Consider the following 18,285-nt stretch of genomic DNA (forward strand, 5'->3'; position numbering starts at 1 on the left):
TCCCAAACACCCTCACAGCAGTGTTAGGCTAACTAGTTTCTTGTAATTTGATGAAAATATAATATAATACAAATTATAGTGTTTTAGATGTAGCCTACATACATTGAGAAAAATCAATAAAATATAAATATATTAAAAAAAAGAAAAGAAAACACAGTCATCAGTCTGTGAAAAAGGTCCATAAGAAGCGGTTAAACTGATAAAAAGGGCAACAATGTAAACGTGTCATTTGGACGTGTCTTTTTACTTCAAGTCTTTAAGGAATACACTATGGCAGCTGAAATCTAATTGTATGAGAAAATATAGTCTACTGTGCTATCTTTCATTTTTGTCAAGATGTCGAAATGTGCGTATGCCTAATACAGAAATAAGTTATTGCCTACACACAAAGGGTGGGGCAAAAAAAAAAAAAAAAAAAAAACTTTCTCGTGACAAAAAATACAGACAAAAATGAAACCGTGAAAAAGTGAACCATCGTCACCTTTTAGCGCGTTTAGGAGACGTTTTGCCGTCCTACTGGCGTCAGTGTCCGTCAAGATCTGAAAATGTATTATTCCTACTATGGCGAAGGCCTAATTTTTAACATTCATAAGCAAATGTTCTTCATTGGAAGTTTAAGAAGCAACGTCGACACAATCTAATTAATACTCACGAGGCAAAACATCAGAGCCAACAGATGGTGGACGAAGCAACGTTGTCATTTCGCACTTTAATATTCATAAGCTCAACCTCAGTCATAGTAGGATCGGTGATTTCGCTCTGGGTCTAATGAATAACCGGAAGCGCTCATCTCTCGGATCTCAGGCACTTCGCTCTTTTTGATCACAGACTTCTGCGATTTGATTTCTCGCTGAAAATCCCTTGGAGTTTTCTTCTTAGGCTACTTACTTGGGTAAAGTTGCCCACACTGATTTTTTTTTTCCCCTCCACCTTGGATCACTGCATCAAGTTTTGCTCCTGGACCCCGAGGATTAATTTTTCCCTCATGTTCGAAGAAATTCCCTGATTTGTTGCAGAAAGATGGTGAGTAGATCATGAAGTGCTTATGAAAGCTATTCAAATTTATGATCAAGAAAACATGCTTCAGGCTATAATTAAATGCAAATAACAATACCATGCCAGACGCATAAAAGAGTTTAGTTTAACAAGGATTTAAAAAAAGAAGGCTGAGTTTGTGATTATACAACTCAATAACATGCTTAGTTTTTAGATGATTTTCTCATTCAGTTTGTCTTTGAGAGTATGCAATCTTTACAAGAACATTCACAACTCCTGTTGTTTTATCTGTCATTTATATAAATAGTTTATTTTAGGTTGTGATATAGGCTTACTTTTCTGTTTCTTCATACAGTATGTCAATGTTGTCATAACGATGCACATGAAAAAAAGTTATTTACATATCTGTGCATTGATTGATTTGTTTGGTTTTCCGACATCCATTTATACATGTCAGCACTGGCCTCTGCGCCACGGGTTTTGTGCTCTAATTCAACGTACAGCATTTTATAATATCTCTCGCTCCTGATGCATTTGATTAGTGCAATGCTCAAACGCCATTAATCTTGAAAACGATTCAATTCACCGTGGGATTTTTTGAGAAAGACATGTTAACTGTCCTTACTGGTTGACGCCCTGGAAATCCACTTTTCCAGTGATTGATTGAACCTGCGGTGGAAGAGATGATGCCACAAGATAAAAATAGTTCATTCAGCTTATACGAACTTGTAGCTTATTATTTTTATTATTATTATTTTTTTTTTTGTAGGCTACTAGACTGCTAAACCCCGAATGTAGTTTAATGAACTACGTGCAGTCCGACTCCTGGAATCGGTTCTTTCGAACAGTTCATTTCAATAAACCTAATTAACCCTGTAACGTGATCTGTTTACAGCAATGTAAAATAATAATAATGTTTTTTTATTAGCTTATTGTTACCCAGTGTGTACAAGTCCAGTTTGTTTTTAGCTCCGATTCTGCTCAAACTAAAAATTATTTAAATTCAAAATAATTTAAAAAAATCGATTCAAAATGCTATTGTGATGTAACACAATGAGACAAAACTCTCATACAGTCAAGTTTAAACTTACTTTTGCCCAATCAGTCAAATCTGCACTCAAAAGCTTTTATTCAGATTGTGCATCGGTTTTCGGCTTGACTCGACTCGGTTTAATGAGTTGGTGATTGTTGATTCGAGAACTGCTGTGACTCAAGAATCGATTAACTCGGATTTGCAAACTCATTTTTCAAATCGGTTTGGTTTTATTTGACTGCAGCTAATATAACAGTGGTCATTAGTTAAGAGAGGAAGGATTGCACTTGTCGGTTGTAATAAGCCACCAAAATCGTCTCACAATCGCACTTTATATTTCGTGCAGGATGGATTTTATTGAATATTCTTCTGTTACGCCCACCTCAGGTAAGCAGAACAGTCCAGGAGGCGCCAATTTAAATTAAATCAGGTATTTCTCCAAGGCAGGCAGGCAGGCATATAAAGGCTGTCTTCCTCAGTTACATAAGATGAAATTGTGCTCCCATTCTAATGTAGTATACAAAACACTTTTAGTTTTAAGATTTTTTTTCATGGAATAATACGCCAAAAATGTCCCTACTACCTGACTAATATCCAAATTGCAGTCCTGAAAAGCTCTGGACTCTCCTGTCAATATCCAATGATGGCTGTCGGAAGTTAGCAAATTGACTGAAATCAATTACACAACACAAAAAACTGTTCGACCCTTTACTTCTTTAATAATTTGATGCATTTTTTCTGTGAATATTCGCGTAAGAACTCAAGAGGACGTTATCATTTGATTGGAATTGATTGGATCTTAAGTCGACTGGACATATAGTCAGATGGTTGGAGAGAAGTGTTGAAAAGAAGAGGATTCTTCTATGTATTTAAAATGTAAAAATGTTGACTTTTTACTGGCACGTTTGATCTGTTGAATGCTGAATAAAAGTCTTTTTTAAATAATAACTGCAGGTTGAGTCATGCATAAAGACCAGTGAATTATGAGAGCAAAAGGGTCCATTTTGATTTTACTTAGTCGTAAAATGTAGTCAGGTGTAAATTTAGCACCCGTAGTGAAGCCCATTTCAACCCCATTTCCAGAAAAGTTGGGACATATTGTAAAAATGCAATAAAATCAAAAATCTGTGCTTTGTTAATCCTCTTTAACCTTTATTTAAAACTACAAAGAAAATATTTCCAATGCTTTCAACTTGATTGTTTTCTGTAAAACACATTTTGATTTTGATGGCTGCAACACACTCCAAAAAAAGTTGGGACAGAGGCAAAATAAAAGTCAAAAGATTATAGAATATCCAAGTTAAAATGTTTTGAAACCGTCCACAATAAGCAGCAGGTGAACTGGTAATAGGTGAGTGTATCTTCGTGTTTGGGTATAATAGTACCATCCACCAAAGGCTCAGTCTTGCAAAGAAAAGATGGGTCATGGAGGCTCACCACTTTGTGCTAAATTTCACAAGAGAATTGTCAAACATTTAAAAAATCAAGATTACAAACTTTCTACCATGTACCATACATTGTAAAAAGATTCGGGGAATCCAGATAAATCTCAGGCAGGAGACCTCTGTTAAATGTGCGTGACCTTTGAGCCCTCAGATGGCATTGCATGAGAAACCATCATGCTACTCTGTTAATTACAGCCACATGTACTCAGGAGTACTTTAGAAAACCATTTTCATTTAACACAGTCTGATGCTGCATCAATAAATGCAACTTGAATCACTGTTGCACAAGGAGAAAGCTATACATCTGTTAAATGCAGAGAAGCCGCTGAGTTCTCTGGGCCTGAGCTCATCTCAGATGGTCCAAAACACAGTGGAAATGTGTGCTGTGGTCAGATGAGTCCACGTTTCAGCTTGTTTTTGGGAAAAATGGACATTGAGTTCTCAGCCCCAAAGACAAAAGGGACCAACCAGACTTTTCTCAGCAACAGGTGCAAATGCAAACATCTGTATGAAGGGGCATCAGTGCAAACGGCATGGGTGACTTGCATGTGTGTGAAGTTAGCACTGATGTGGATGTATTGGGATTATAGAGACATACTACCTTTAAGAGGACATCTTTCATGGGAAGTCCATGGTTATTAGGGCAAGACCATGCCAATGTTTCGAAGACACTCTACACCTGCAGTCCAGATCTGTCTCCTACTGAAAATGTACTCTACAATCTAAAAAAAAAAGGTACAAAAGCTGTCACTGGGACAGTACCCTTCAAAAGGGTTCTAATATGTACCATTTAGGTACTAATATGTACACTTTTGGTACCAATATGTACCTTTAAGGGACTAATATGCACTCTTTAGGTACAAAGGTGTACCTTTTGAAAAGGTACCGTCACAGTGACAGCTTTTGTACCTTTTTTTCTGAGAGTGTTATGGCCCATCATAAAAAGGAGAATCAGAGAATGACGACCACGGACTGTTGAGCAGCTGTCTTGTATCAGGCGATATATTGGGCAAAAATTCCACTTGCAAAACTGTAGCAATTAGTATCCTCAAACAATTAAAATGTGTAATAAAAAGGAAAGGTGATGTGACACAGTGGTAAACTCTGTCCCAACCTTTTTGGAGTGTGTTGCAGCCATCAAAATCAAAATGTATTTATATTTACAAAATAGTTGGTCAGTGAAAATATTGGAATTATTTTCATTGTATACTTTTGTCAGTTCAATAAAGGTTGAAGAGAATGAACGAATCACAGATTCTTGATTTTATTGCATTTTACAAAATGTCCCAACTTTTCTGGAAATGGGGTTGTATATTATGAAATGAATATTATATTATATAATCATAGTAGATGTTTCACCAATGGCTTTTAACCGTTTGAAATAGTCTGTTGTTTTTCTCTAATGTTCAGTCTCTTTTCTGTTCTAATCGTGTAGTATCAGTATTAAAAATAAATGCATTATAATCTGACAGGAGGTATCAATGAATATAGGCTGTTAGATCCATTACTGAGAACGGTTTGTGATTCAGAGGCGTTTTGCTAAGTGCTCTTGGAGGTTTTTAGTTTCACATCATCGTATATCCACACTTGGGAAACGTAATGTTTTTTTGTTTTTCTCACAAGGCAATGGGAAGCACTTGAAGTGCCTGGGCCTGACATGATGGCTTCTGATTGAAACGGTTTGTGGTTGTGGCTTTACTTTTTTGGGTGGGGGGAGGGCTGGGGGAGATCTGTCTCTTTTGGAAAGTGTGGTGACAAAGAGAGAGCTATTTGCATAATGTAAACCAATTTGTTCGGACAAGGGTGTTGAAAACTGAAACAGCTGCATGCATTGCTTAAAATCATTTTCGAAAGTAAAATCTTTACTTTGGGATTTTCCTTCTGTTCTTGTGTGTGTTAGTGCTTTCTTGACAAAAACAGGCCTGTGTTCCAGCCTCAACCAGTGCAGGTTGTTTGGTTCAAAGAAAAAAATTGGTTGGTATTGTTGTACCAGTCTCAAATAGCCAAACTTTTGATTTAGGGCCTAAAATCTAGTCCATATACAAATGCAATATATATGCAAACTCGTTTCAAACTACTCTTTAAAACTTTAAAATGAATAACATTTCTGTAATCGTTTAACCAGTATTTAACATGTAATATTTATTTTGTTTTGTTTGTATCCTATGCTGTGACTGAGAACCATAAAATACACCAAAAACGGCACATAAATTCACAAAAGTAATATTTTATTTGTGCGTTGTAATCCAAACAGTTGTGAGGAACAGACTCAAATTCAAGCCTTTATTCAGCAATCTTCATTTACATTCTCTTCATTTACATAACATCAAATCCTAGCGCACTCGCAATTGCCGCCTCAAGAAGCTTTATGACATGTTTTACGACAATGATATCAAAGGCTCATTGGCTCTCGCCTGCTTCGTCACAGATTGTGACACACTGTGTTTGGGCGATGTAAGTTTAAAACGTGCGCCTTCACGGAGGGGATCGGGATAAGATTTTCAGCGATTAATAACATTTTGCTCTATACCTCATACAAAACTGTTTTATACCGCCATTGTCTTTTGGACTACTTTTGGCACCGCTTTTGACATTTTTGCAATAAATAAATTATTGTGATTACACGTCTGTCTGTTATGTTTTTTCTTAACTGTACATAGGCTATGTTTTGAGAAATGGTTATGGGTGGGTTTAGAGGAAGGAGTTGGATTAGCGACTCAAAGTATCTTTCTAATGCTATGTTGTTACTAGAATTGAAACTTTCCTACACATTTTTGTCCATAGCGTTTTATAGGCTATATTATTTTTCTATTCTCTATAAAATGGTTATTTTTCGGTTTGGGTGTCTAAATTGTATCTATAAAATGGTAAAAGGGCAATTATACAAAATACTTTATGATAGAAAAGATTCATACATTTATTTTTTTTAGCTATAATGCATAATAATGTTTATGTTTAAAGTGTTGTCAATATATCCATATTGTACGTTTCGGCATCTATCCAAATGTACGTTTAGTATGCTACGTATAAATACCTAGGCCTATGTACGTATTAACTATGAGACCAGGCTGGAATGTGATGCCTAAATATAAAATAGACTGACTAGTTTTTTAGTGCTTTATTTTTTTATTATATGGGAAAAACTATCAAGTAGTGCTACGATGTCAAATGTATTGAGTTCTAGAGTTGTACATCGTGAGAGCAGAAAAATGATTTCTACAGTGGCTGGTAAAGAGCAGATCAGCTGGCTTTTGTTTGTGACAAGTGTCCATTGTCAGGTGTATTTGTCTCGCAGAGGAGTCAATATGTCACGAGGAGAGATTAGAGGCTCTGAGTGAGAGTCGGGTTTCTGCTGTCGATGGTAATCGTGTGATGAATATCATGTGTAATTTGGAGTAACTTCAGCCATCGTTTAGATGTTGACTCATGCCTCTGTTTGAAGATTTTTTTTGGCTCTTGTTTGCATAACCGGGCCTGTCAGTCAGCTACGCTATCTCTAATTAAAACTAATGTGGAATCTGCTGGGAGTACAGATGTGGTCAACAACCTGTTAATCTCTCAGAGGACATAGTGTACGATCTGCAGATAATAATCTGGATTTATTACATCCTCAGCGAGCTGCAGAAGATAGTGTCTGTTTTAAACTCTTCTTGGTTGGTAGCAGATGGGCCCGGTTGACTTGTAAATCTGTTGAAACCTAATTTAGAAACAAAGTAGGCTACATATGCAAAGATATTAAAAAGAGAAAGAGTTCTTAAGTTCAGATGAGTGTATTTCAGACATTGGGGAATTTTAGCGAAAAAAGAAAAAGCACAAAGCACTTCTTTTAAAGACAAAGAAGGATTGGGCTTTTGTTATTTGTAAATATTAACTTGTTCAATGTGATAAACTTCACCTAATATAGATTACTCTTGATGGGACACGTGAACTTCCTTCAGAACTGCCTTCATGCATCCACTGAAAATCACCAAAACAACAGCTGATTAAATTTACATTACTGTACTGTACAGAGATTTATTGTTTAAGGTTCAGTTTAATTGTGCGGCCTTTGCAATGTCAAAACGGCTATTTCAGACATATCATAAAAATCTATAAATATTAGGGTGACCATATTTTAGTTTTCAGAAAAGAGGGCGGGGGCGTGGTTGGTGGATGGGGGCGTGGTTTGGGGAGGCGTGGTTAAGGGGTGGGGGCGTGGTTGGGGGTGAATGCATCAAAAAATACTTGACAAATGCATTCACAACCTTGCAACTATTGTACTTTAATACATAAAGTAATACATCCTTTCCATTCAATGTTTGGCCCGCAACAATAGAATACAAAAAAAAAAAAAAAAAAGTTTAGCTTTCAACACCTTTTACATGACACTATTTCTTTTCATGGCCATAGGTTAAAAACTACTACACTATTTCAGTAAAAAAACACTTTCAATCCTCCTGATGTTCTCTTATAGCCTGTACTTTCTTTATGTGGGCTTCTAGGTCACTAGCACCTTTATTTGACACTGACACGTACGTGCCAGCTTTGCAGTTCATGCATTCTGCTTTACACGGATCCCGACCGAAACGAAAACACAGGAATTTTCTCTGTAAATCATCTGTGAATTTACATTAGGGCTGCTTATTAGCTACTTACATCTTATCTCGCACTTGACCGTAAACTGAAACGTTGAGTCACGCTGCTAAAATTCTGTGAACGTAAAGTCCGCCTACTTTGACTTGATTGGTCATTTCAAATATTCTGACAATGACAAGCAGTGATAGACCAATGAGGCTGAGATGAACACACACACACTCACACACACAGGCCTCTGTATTCTGACGTGCTCTCTGCTTGCCGCTGCGGATTGAGGAACGCGCTGATTATAACAAGACGGGGCGAAGCCAAAGCCAAAGTTTCATATGTTTTGTGTGCAAAGGCAAGCGTGTATTTAAAGTAGCCTACATGCTTAATGGCCCAATGAAAAATAATGAAAACCAGGACATTTTCATCACTTTATAAAAAACAGCCAGGAAGGCCAGGACAGGACGTGAAAACAGGACATGTCCTGGGAAAACAGGACGTTTGGTCACTCTATAAATATTAACTAGATTATACAGCAGGCTATAGTTTGCAGTAGGCTGACAGAGGTCTGTTTTTAGTCCCAGTGCATACCTGCCGTTACTGAAAGCGCATTGAAATGCAACTAATCATTTGTCAGAATGTTGTGTCCCAAGTGATGCTGAGGGAGTACTGGCTGAAACTGCAGTATTCTGCAAAGTGCCATGAAGTGGGCGATCTCTGGCCTGCTGGTATAGATGTGAACTCCCTACAGTTCTTGAATCCTAAGCTCTTGTCCTCCACCCTCAATTAGTCTCACGTAGCCAGAACTTGGACTGATGGCAGAAGGTCTGGACTCCATAGCAGCTTTCATTGGCCGAGCACCGCCCAGATGCTGTTTGACTGACATGTAAAGCAACCAATCACAGTTCGTTTTTTTTCTACACGTTTAGGGGTGTGAAAATGTAACGTCGATGTCCCTACAATAACAGACCGGTGTGTAAAACACTTGGACATATTTTAAAGAGTCTATGCTGCAAACTTTACGTACATCACATACTTTTGAAAATCCAGCATTTGGTTGATGTTGAACAAAACAAACGGCTCCCGTTACAGATCAAGATCATTTATAAAGGTTTTTAAACGACAAAACCAACTATCTTCTATTCTGATTCTCAAATATGTGTAAGTGAGTTTATGACATGGTAAGCAAGTTTGTTAATATTTAAATAAAAGCGCTACATCTGTCATACGGCGCTATTTTGGCTGTGGTGAATCACACGCCAAGCATGAGACGTTACCATGGAAAGGGGGGTGGGGGTGGGGGGTTGGGGGGGTGTATATTGCGATGCCGGCTCAACGTCTATCGGCCCAACCCTAATGGCTTTCCTCTTCCATGAGGGGGTTTGGCATCATGGCATCTTTGTTTCCAGGGGGACCCTTAAAGAACGTGACACACACGTCTCTCGGACATCCTGTAGAATTCAACCAATCAGATGACGACTTCACAAATTCTAGAGTGTTTCCAGTTAAGTGTGATATATGCATCAGACGTTCATCCAGCGGTCCGAGCCTGAGGCTGTTCACTCCACATTCATGTTGAAAGAATAAAGCCTTACCTCATTTTTTTTAATTTTATTTTTTTGCTCCAGTTGATTTTACTGATTTATTTATTTATTTTCTCCAATTGGTGGCTTTGTGGATAATCATATTTACATTTGAATTGCTAAAAAATAGGGCTGCCCCTAATAGTCCAAATGGTAGTCATTTGCTGTGTACGAAACCACTCACTCGTTCACTCATTCACTCATCCCTATATAGTGTATGGCATTTGAGTGCACTCTATCTGCAAGGAGTGAACGAAATGAAGTGAGTGAATTCGGACACTGACATTTACACTGGGCGTCGGAGCTGGACGGCTTCGTCACACCTCCTTTTATCTTACATGTTACTTACTTTATAAAATAATATTAACAACAACAATCATAATGACTTTATTTTGTAATTATATATACCTCCATACGACTGAAATTGTTAGAAACTCTCACGCTCACAGATGACGTGGTCGTTAAGCGCCCTCATGATTATTACATTCGAATGAATACGCCACCTACAGATGATTAACGAATATCATCCACCAAATGATCATCTCTTCCTTACAGTTTAACGAGTTAACAACAATGCCACAAATTATTAAAACACCTGGCTGTTAGTAAAACACATTCAATTGAGTTAATGCCTAAATAATATATTTTAATAAAAAAAATAAAATAATAATTTTAGGCTACCTATATAATTTACCTCATTAATATAATTTCATTTAATTTTTAAATTCATCTATATAATATTGTCTCAATATTTTAATATGTTTTATTGAAGAAATGATTAATGATTAATGATTGAAAAGAATAATAAAAAAACTAGCATGAAATAAATGTTAAAGCAGAAATAAGAAAGCTGTAAAGTAATCCCAGGTTTAAACTTGCTCGCTTGCTCAGTCCTCTCCGCATTGGATTGTGGGAAATAGTGCTTCAGAAAGTGTAGCCTACATCGAATGTACACTCGAATTCAGAGAGGATTGTGGGTAAAAGTAGTGAACGAATGTAGGGAATGATGTCGTTCACTCAGAATTCGGACACCACTACAAAATGGCCGACACCCGATATAGTGCACTATATAGTGGATAGGGAGCGGTCTCGGACACAGCTATTAAGAAGAGGCTTGATCGACCAAATTTTAATTGGTCGGAAGGTCGCAGGAAAAAAAACTGTACAGGAAGTGGCGAAGTCATGCAGTCTGTGACGGACAGATCGTTAACAAGGCAGATCCATGTGGTAATTATGTAGGGCAGGAAATCCAAATGTCTGCCTATCGTTCATCGACCTCAAGCGTGGGCTGCGTCCCGAAAGCTTGGGCAGACTTAAATGGCAGCAACTTTGCATACAGCGTTTGCAAACCAAGGTGCCTGTTGAAACTGATTTCGGACAGACTTCTGAGGCAGTGTAATGGTTTAATAATCTACACCAAAATAGAGAGAGGTGATAACAAAGCAAATGTGACCCTGGACCACAAAACCATTCACATGGGTTTTTTAAATTAAGATGTATACATAATTTGTAAGCTGAATAAATAAGCTTTCCATTGATGTCTGGTTTGTTAGGATAGGACCATATTTGGCTGAGATACAACTATTGAAAATCTGGAATCTGAGGATGCAAAAAAATCGAACATTTATGTTCACGATTGTGCTGCATTCACTCACAAAAATAAATGTTTTATATATTTACGATAGGAAATTTACAAAAAATCTTAATGGAACATGATCTTTACTAAATATCCTAATGATTTTTGGCATAAAAGAAAAATCGATAATTTTGACCCATACAATGTATTGTTGTACAAATTTACCCGTGCGGTTTTGTGATCCAGGGTCACAATATGAATTTGGTACAATTGTAATTTCTCCCTATCAAATGTGGAAAACGTTGGTCAAAAACATTTACACACACACAGACCACCAACCGCAACTTTCAGACACCATCTTTATTTTATTGATTTTTTGCTCAAATGCCACAGAATGGGACACACAGGGTTATGGGATATCAAAGGCAGCGAAGGATACATCTATGCTGCCTTAAAAAATGATCAGATGACGGTATGTGAGGAGACAGAAAGTGAAGATAACATTGGATTCGGGCATTCATTGATGCCTTCCTAGCTTGGAATGCTTTCTCTGAAGGCATTATTTTAAGCTTTCAGACGCAACATGCAACGTGTAGATAGTAGCCTATCTTTAACGTTAACCTACATAAATGTGTGCTATTATTAGGTGCATATCTAAGTGTTTGCATGGAGTAAAGCTATATTAGTACCACGTTTTATTGCGTGACGTTTACTTAATGTGCATTTCTCTATAGGTGCATCCACTATACTGCGTAGATGGCGAGTCAGAATCAACTTAATTTTTGCCACTGACACTGACTCAGAAAACACTAGTTAATTAATTAATTATTAAAATGTTCAGACAGTCTCCATACTGTTTTTTTTTTTGTCCCAGCACATTCATAATCATTAGTTTTGCCAGTGTCTTTGCAGCAAGCTTTATGTGTGTGCTTGAGTGCTTAATTTATATTTTAAAGGCTCATCATTATTATGGTTTATTATTTCTGTAGAACAATGTTATCAATGTTACATTCATTGTTTATATTTACACAGTATATATTTAAAGGGTATTTATATTTAAAAATTTAAATTCTGTCATCATTTACTATCCCTTAAGTTGTTCCAAATGGGTATGAACACAAGAGAAGATATTGATGGACCATATTGACTTCCATAGTATTTTTTTTTTTTCATACTATGGAGGCAACGGGGCCCATCAACTGTTCGGTTCCCCATATTCTTTAAAATATTTTCTTTTGTGTTCATGCCCATTTAGAACAACTTGAGGGAGAGTAAATGATGACAGAATTTTCATTTTTGGGTGAACTATCCCTTTAAGTAACTAAATTAATATCTTAAACGACTTAAATGGAAAAAAATGTATTTACTTTTTATAATGTGATTGATAATTCAAATAGCTTTTTAATCATTTTAACAAATAAATACATCATATTGTATTTCCAAATCCCTACTTTACTATCTTTCGCACAGGAATGAATACTAATAATAGGGACTGGAAGTAAAGACAAATGGAGAATATTAATTTTTAAAGGGTATCGCAAAAATAGACTAGGCGAGAGATGTGAGTGAGGGTTTGAGGAGAGAAATGAGTGATTGCCAGTGGAATAATTCATGGGATTTTGTTCATTAAGTTGGGTGAGCAGATTGCAAGACAGAATGCAGTGACTGTTGTGTTTTTGTCATTGTAGAGAGCAGAATAAAAAAGAAAGGCCAAGAACTGAACCCTCACATCTTGGATACCAAAAGCACATTATAATGTTTTGCTGATTGGGTACAATTGTTGTTTTCAAACCAGGATTCTGATCTGGGACCCTTGTGTCTTTCCAGCGTGACTTGTGAAGTCTGATATCTGAAGGAAATGATGTCTCCTCTTATTGACCTGAGGACATATTATGATATGGTAATGGAATTAGGAAATTATATCTGATAATGATTCTTTAGTATTACAGAGGAAATGTCCTAGGACCAATGTCTGGAAGTGTGTTTCTCACATGTGGCTCCTCTATTGTTCTAGGTTCCCCTGCCTGATTTAGCATGTGATGTTTGCTAGTTTTATTCAGTGTTTGGTTCCTGGAGTGAAATGTGGTCCCCCCCCCCAACAAAGTGCAGGGTGTGATGAGTCGCTAATCACTTTTAACGTTGTGGGTTTTTAAAAAATACACCTATTAGAAGAGATATTTCCGTGGTTAGGCCTATAGTGCTTCATCTGATAAAAGGAAATTCATCTCCTCCTTCACTAATTGCTCACGAGAACCCATGTACTCGGAAGTAACATTAATGATCGATTAATTGCATGTCATTACTTTTTCCCAGCTGTTTCAGCAACTGACTGTATGCAGATGTGTCAAAGAGGGCCTCATTTTCAATGTTGTGATTAGTTCAAATGTAATTTCCAGTTGTAAATGTTGGTTTGATTGATCCAACACTGTACAATGGCTTTAAATGCTGTGTTGCAAATGAACGGAAAGGAATACATTTTTCAAGCAATTTGAAATTTAACATTAAAACTGGTCTCATAAACACAACGCTATATGCAAGAGTTGCACTTAACTTTTTCCCTTTGTTGTCAGATTTTTTTCCTGATTTGAAATGTACTTGAAACTTAATTTCGACAAACCGTTACGGGATTTTCTCCCCCATTCAAGTAGATCAAGTAGGAACCGGAAAGCACTAAAAGTCGACTGACTTGCCTTAAAGGAGCTTTCTATTACTTCTCCTAAAGCTTTCAAGCGATGTCCACCAAAATCAGCACAGTACTTAGCTCTGACTTGTTTTTTTCTGGTTGATCTGATGTACAGTTTTCCTGTTGCAGAAAAAAAAAAAAAAGGTGAATGTTCAGAATTATTATGATTTGATTTGAACCTTCAGAACAATCCAATATTAAAAGGTTGCCAAAAAAACACTTCACCTTAAAGTGTTTTTGTTGTTCATGAACAACTTGCACAGTAACTTTGACTAGGATGGAAATACAATAATATAAGTGGGCGGTTGTGTTGTGATTATGGATTTGGCCTTGTTGTCTGAGGGTTTTGCAATTCGAACTTCATTTGGGGTGACCCATGCACTGAATATGAATGGATTCGCCCGTTGTCACATGAGCATGACTTCTCAAAATGCACATGAGAAGCTTAACCAACAGGACCTTACATGGGAACACCTGGACCAGCATGGAAATGTACACTTATCTAAAGGCCCATTCACACCAATAAAGATAACTATATTAGCGTCCACACTAATATAATGTCTGTCACTTTAAATGCTCGAGCTCATTACAGCGGGATGGATTCTGATTGGCTGTCAATGTTTTTATCCTTTATCAACTCGTTTCTCTGTGCCGTTAAAGTTATAGCTGTGGTATGAACTCTGCTATTCTTTAATATTGAGAAAGATTTTTAGAACTATATCTGTATTGTTATCTTTATAGTTATCGTCCTTGGTGGGAACGGGCCTTAAAGGGTTAGTTCACCCAAAAATGAAAATTCTGTCAGTAATTACTCACCCTCATGTTGTTCCAACCCCGTAAGACCTTCGTTCATCTTCGGAACACAAATTAAGATATTTTTGATGAAATCTGAGCGCTGGCTCATTCATTTCCTTCTATCTGGGCCTCGAGTCTTTTCACGTAGTGTTTTTGCGCAGCGCGTCTGTGTTGTTCGTCACACGCATCACACACATGATCAGCGTCGGCCAATAGTGAGCCTACGTGGTGACGTGTAATAGGGCTGAACGATATTCTGTTTTAACATCGACATCGCGATGTGCGAATGAGCGATAGTCACATCGCCGGAACATGCGATGTGAAGGGTAACGTTAGTAGCACACAGTAAACACGAGATTGTTGTATGGCTTTTTGCTGGGGTGACATACGCGTTCCGCGTGCCTGCACAGTGATTGGTTCGCTGTGCCGCAGCTCACCGCTCACAGCCAACATTCACTGGCAATCCTATAGCTAAAAATGCGCTACGAAGAGGATCCGCCGCAAAAAAGTCAAAATTCAGTCAGCTATTTGGGACTAGCCTATTTCGTCTACAAAAAGGAGGATGTTGACCAAAAAGAGGTAGGCTACTTTGCTGGAGTGTTATAAAGTTGTGGATGTTTTTTTTTTTTTTAAGTCGTTTATTTTTCGTGTTCGCATTTATGAGGAAAAAACAATGTTATTAAGGACGCGACCGTTATGAAAGCGGCAGTAAAAGACTGCTTTAAAACTTTCACAGATACCTCAATCAGAAAGCACAAAGCCTTTCTTTAAAACGAATTTCGTTTTGTATTAATTGTATCTTAATTTTAATCAGTATTTCATTATCCAATTTCCTGGATTTAATAAATAAATATTAAATAGCAGCCAGCGCCTGAACTGGAGATTATAAGCTATCATCCATGAACCGCAACTCAGCATAAAAGGTAGCCTACTCGCCTCACACACCTAATAATAATAATAATAATAATAATAATAATAATAATAAAATAGAAATCTCTACTTTTAAACAGAACCATTAAAAAAATTATAATAATAGCCTAATCTGTATGAAAAGTGCATTTCTCCCGATCACTGCTGCGAAGATCGCGAGTCAGTATTGTCAACTTAATCTTTACAGAAAACACTTGTTTATTAATAAACAATTAAAATGTCACATCGCAATATTTTACATATTATTAATCATTACTTTTGCTGGGTCTAGGTGCCGTTTACATGAACGCGTCACTGAATCAGCACAGAAAACATAATTTTTCGGGTCCTAGAACCTGAAGAACGTTAGGTCCTGTGAAGAACGTTCACCGAATTCTGAGAGAAATATGTTTCTGGAATAAAATATTAAGTGGCCTTTTTTTTACTTGTAATGAAGCTTGCTTATTAGTGAAATTATTAATAACATGGAATGGTAATTATTGACTTTAGCCTGGATTGATGGCTCGCAATATCGCGATATATATCGTTGGGAAAAAAAATATCGCAATGTAATTTTTTTCCAATATCGTGCAGCCCCAACGTGTAACACAGACGCGCTGCGCAAAAACACTACGTGAACTAACTCGAGGCCCAGATAGAAGGAAATGAATAGTGGAATAAAGTCGTTATTTTTGTTTGTTTTTGCGCACAAAAAGTATTCTCGTCGCTTGATATACTTAAGATTGAGCCACTGTAGTCACTTGGACTATATTAACGATCTCTTTAATAACTTTTCTGGGCCAGCAAGTTTCGGTCACCTAGAAGTCTATGGAGGAGTGAGCCAGCGCTCAGATTTCATCAAAAATATCTTAATTTGTGTTCTGAAGATGAACGAAAGTCTTACGGGGTTGGAACAACATGAGGGTGAGTAATTACTGACAGAATTTTCATTTTTGGGTGAACTAACCCTTTAAGTCTTTCAGCAGGAAAATTAATGTTGTTCTCTCATTACTTAAAATAAAATAATTTGTAATGTCAAGTAACCAAAAGTTTGAATAAATAATGTTCTGATTGTTATTTCTGCAATGAGCAAATGTTGTGTTTTGGATACTGGTTGACCAGGAAAGGTCAATGGCAAATTAATACAATTTAAGTTAACATAAACATAAGCTTTTTAGGTTAAAGCTGCTCTTGAAAGCAGGCTGAGACATCATATTTTATAATTGTGTGGCATACATAACCCTGATTCCTTGAGAGCTCTGTTCCTGATAACCTAATGGTTTTTAGTACAAGAAGGCGTGTCCGTCACTTATAGGATGCTCTTTTCTCTCTGTGGTTCTGGAAGGGTTGTACATGGGCTAATCATACAGTTACCGATCACATTGCATGATTTACTGTTAATGACTCGCCCTTTCTCTCCTTCTCTGCCAGTTGTTTCTCATGCAGACGTGTAGCGAATCACTCTGAAGGTTCAGGATGAGAAAATGGCACATACGTTTACCCCACCAGGACCTCAAAGTTTACGTAAGTTCACCCGCGAATCTCTTAAGGCCATCGAGAGCCGGATCGCTGAGGAGTACAAGAAGTCCAAGGACAAACGGGAGAGAATTAAAGATGATAAATGCGAGACGAAACCCAACAGTGGCCTGGAGGCTGGGAAAAATCTGCCCTTCATATATGGAGAACTTCCCAGAAGACTGGTGTCCACACCACTGGAGGACCTGGACCACTTCTACGTCAATAAGGCAGTGAGTTTTGATTTATATTTTTCAAGTGGAGGGCCCACAAACCCCTGAGGGTCACATCACATGGATTCAGAATCTAGTTTAAGTCTTAGATTTAGAAAGAAAGACTTGGAAAGTTTTATGATTGGAAAAATGTAAAATGCAGATAAGTAAAATGTAATAAGAAATATAAGAAGTGTATATACACAAATATGTATATCTTATATTTCTTATTACATTTTACTTATCTGCATTTTACATTTTTCCAATCATATATTTATATATATATATATATATATGATTGATTGACTGTTTTGTCCACTCTCTTTGCATTCATCTCCCACTTGTTTAGACTTTCATAGTAGTGAACAAAAAAAAGACAATCAGCCGTTTCAACGCCGCTCCTGCCTTGTACATCTTCAGCCCCTTCAACCCTCTGAGGACACTATCAATTAAGATTTTGGTACATACATATCCTTCTCAAGTGCTAAAACATGCTGATGTGCTGGATGGGTCTTATGTTTATACACTTTAAGCCATAGGCTATCAGTCATCAGTCACAAAGCATGTTTATCCTGAAGTGAACCCATCTTTGATATCGTATTTTATTTGACCTTGTGTAGTTTTGTTCATGGTTTTTAAAGATGAGGTTGTCACTGTCTAAATGTAGAGCTTAAGTGCTTAAGCCAATAAGCTTGATTATTTTTCTTTGCATCTTAACTATGCATGATCACATGGTTATTTTCACTTAATTATTTGCATTTATCAACAATTAAAACAGCCCTGCAAATCATTTTTTGGGTTGTGAACTACTGAAAGCCACTGGTTTAATGACTTGATCCTGACCCAAACTATTATGACTTCAGTCTTTTATCAAGAAATCTAGTTTAAATGGATTATGATTTTACTAGATAATGCGCCTTTAAACCTCTTTGATCTCACACTGCAAAAAAGATCATATGTTTGTGTATTCCAGAC

General features: G+C 37.0%; 1 protein-coding gene across 1 annotated transcript; it reads left to right on the forward strand.

Annotated features, from left to right (window-relative positions):
* Positions 1–104: 104 nt before the first annotated feature.
* On the forward strand, positions 105–17,992 carry LOC311298912 (sodium channel protein type 2 subunit alpha-like; the record flags this gene model as incomplete). The annotated part of the gene is made up of 4 exons (XM_084422235.1): positions 105–1,023; positions 17,015–17,331; positions 17,660–17,770; positions 17,978–17,992. Exons 2-4 carry the CDS (start codon positions 17,068–17,070, stop codon positions 17,990–17,992), a joined length of 390 nt encoding a protein of 129 aa, XP_084278361.1. The 5' UTR covers positions 105–1,023; positions 17,015–17,067.
* Positions 17,993–18,285: the final 293 nt, after the last annotated feature.

The sequence above is a fragment of the Rutilus rutilus genome (assembly GCF_951802725.1).
Source record: "Rutilus rutilus genome assembly, chromosome: 10".
Classification (NCBI taxonomy): Eukaryota; Metazoa; Chordata; class Actinopteri; order Cypriniformes; family Leuciscidae; genus Rutilus; species Rutilus rutilus.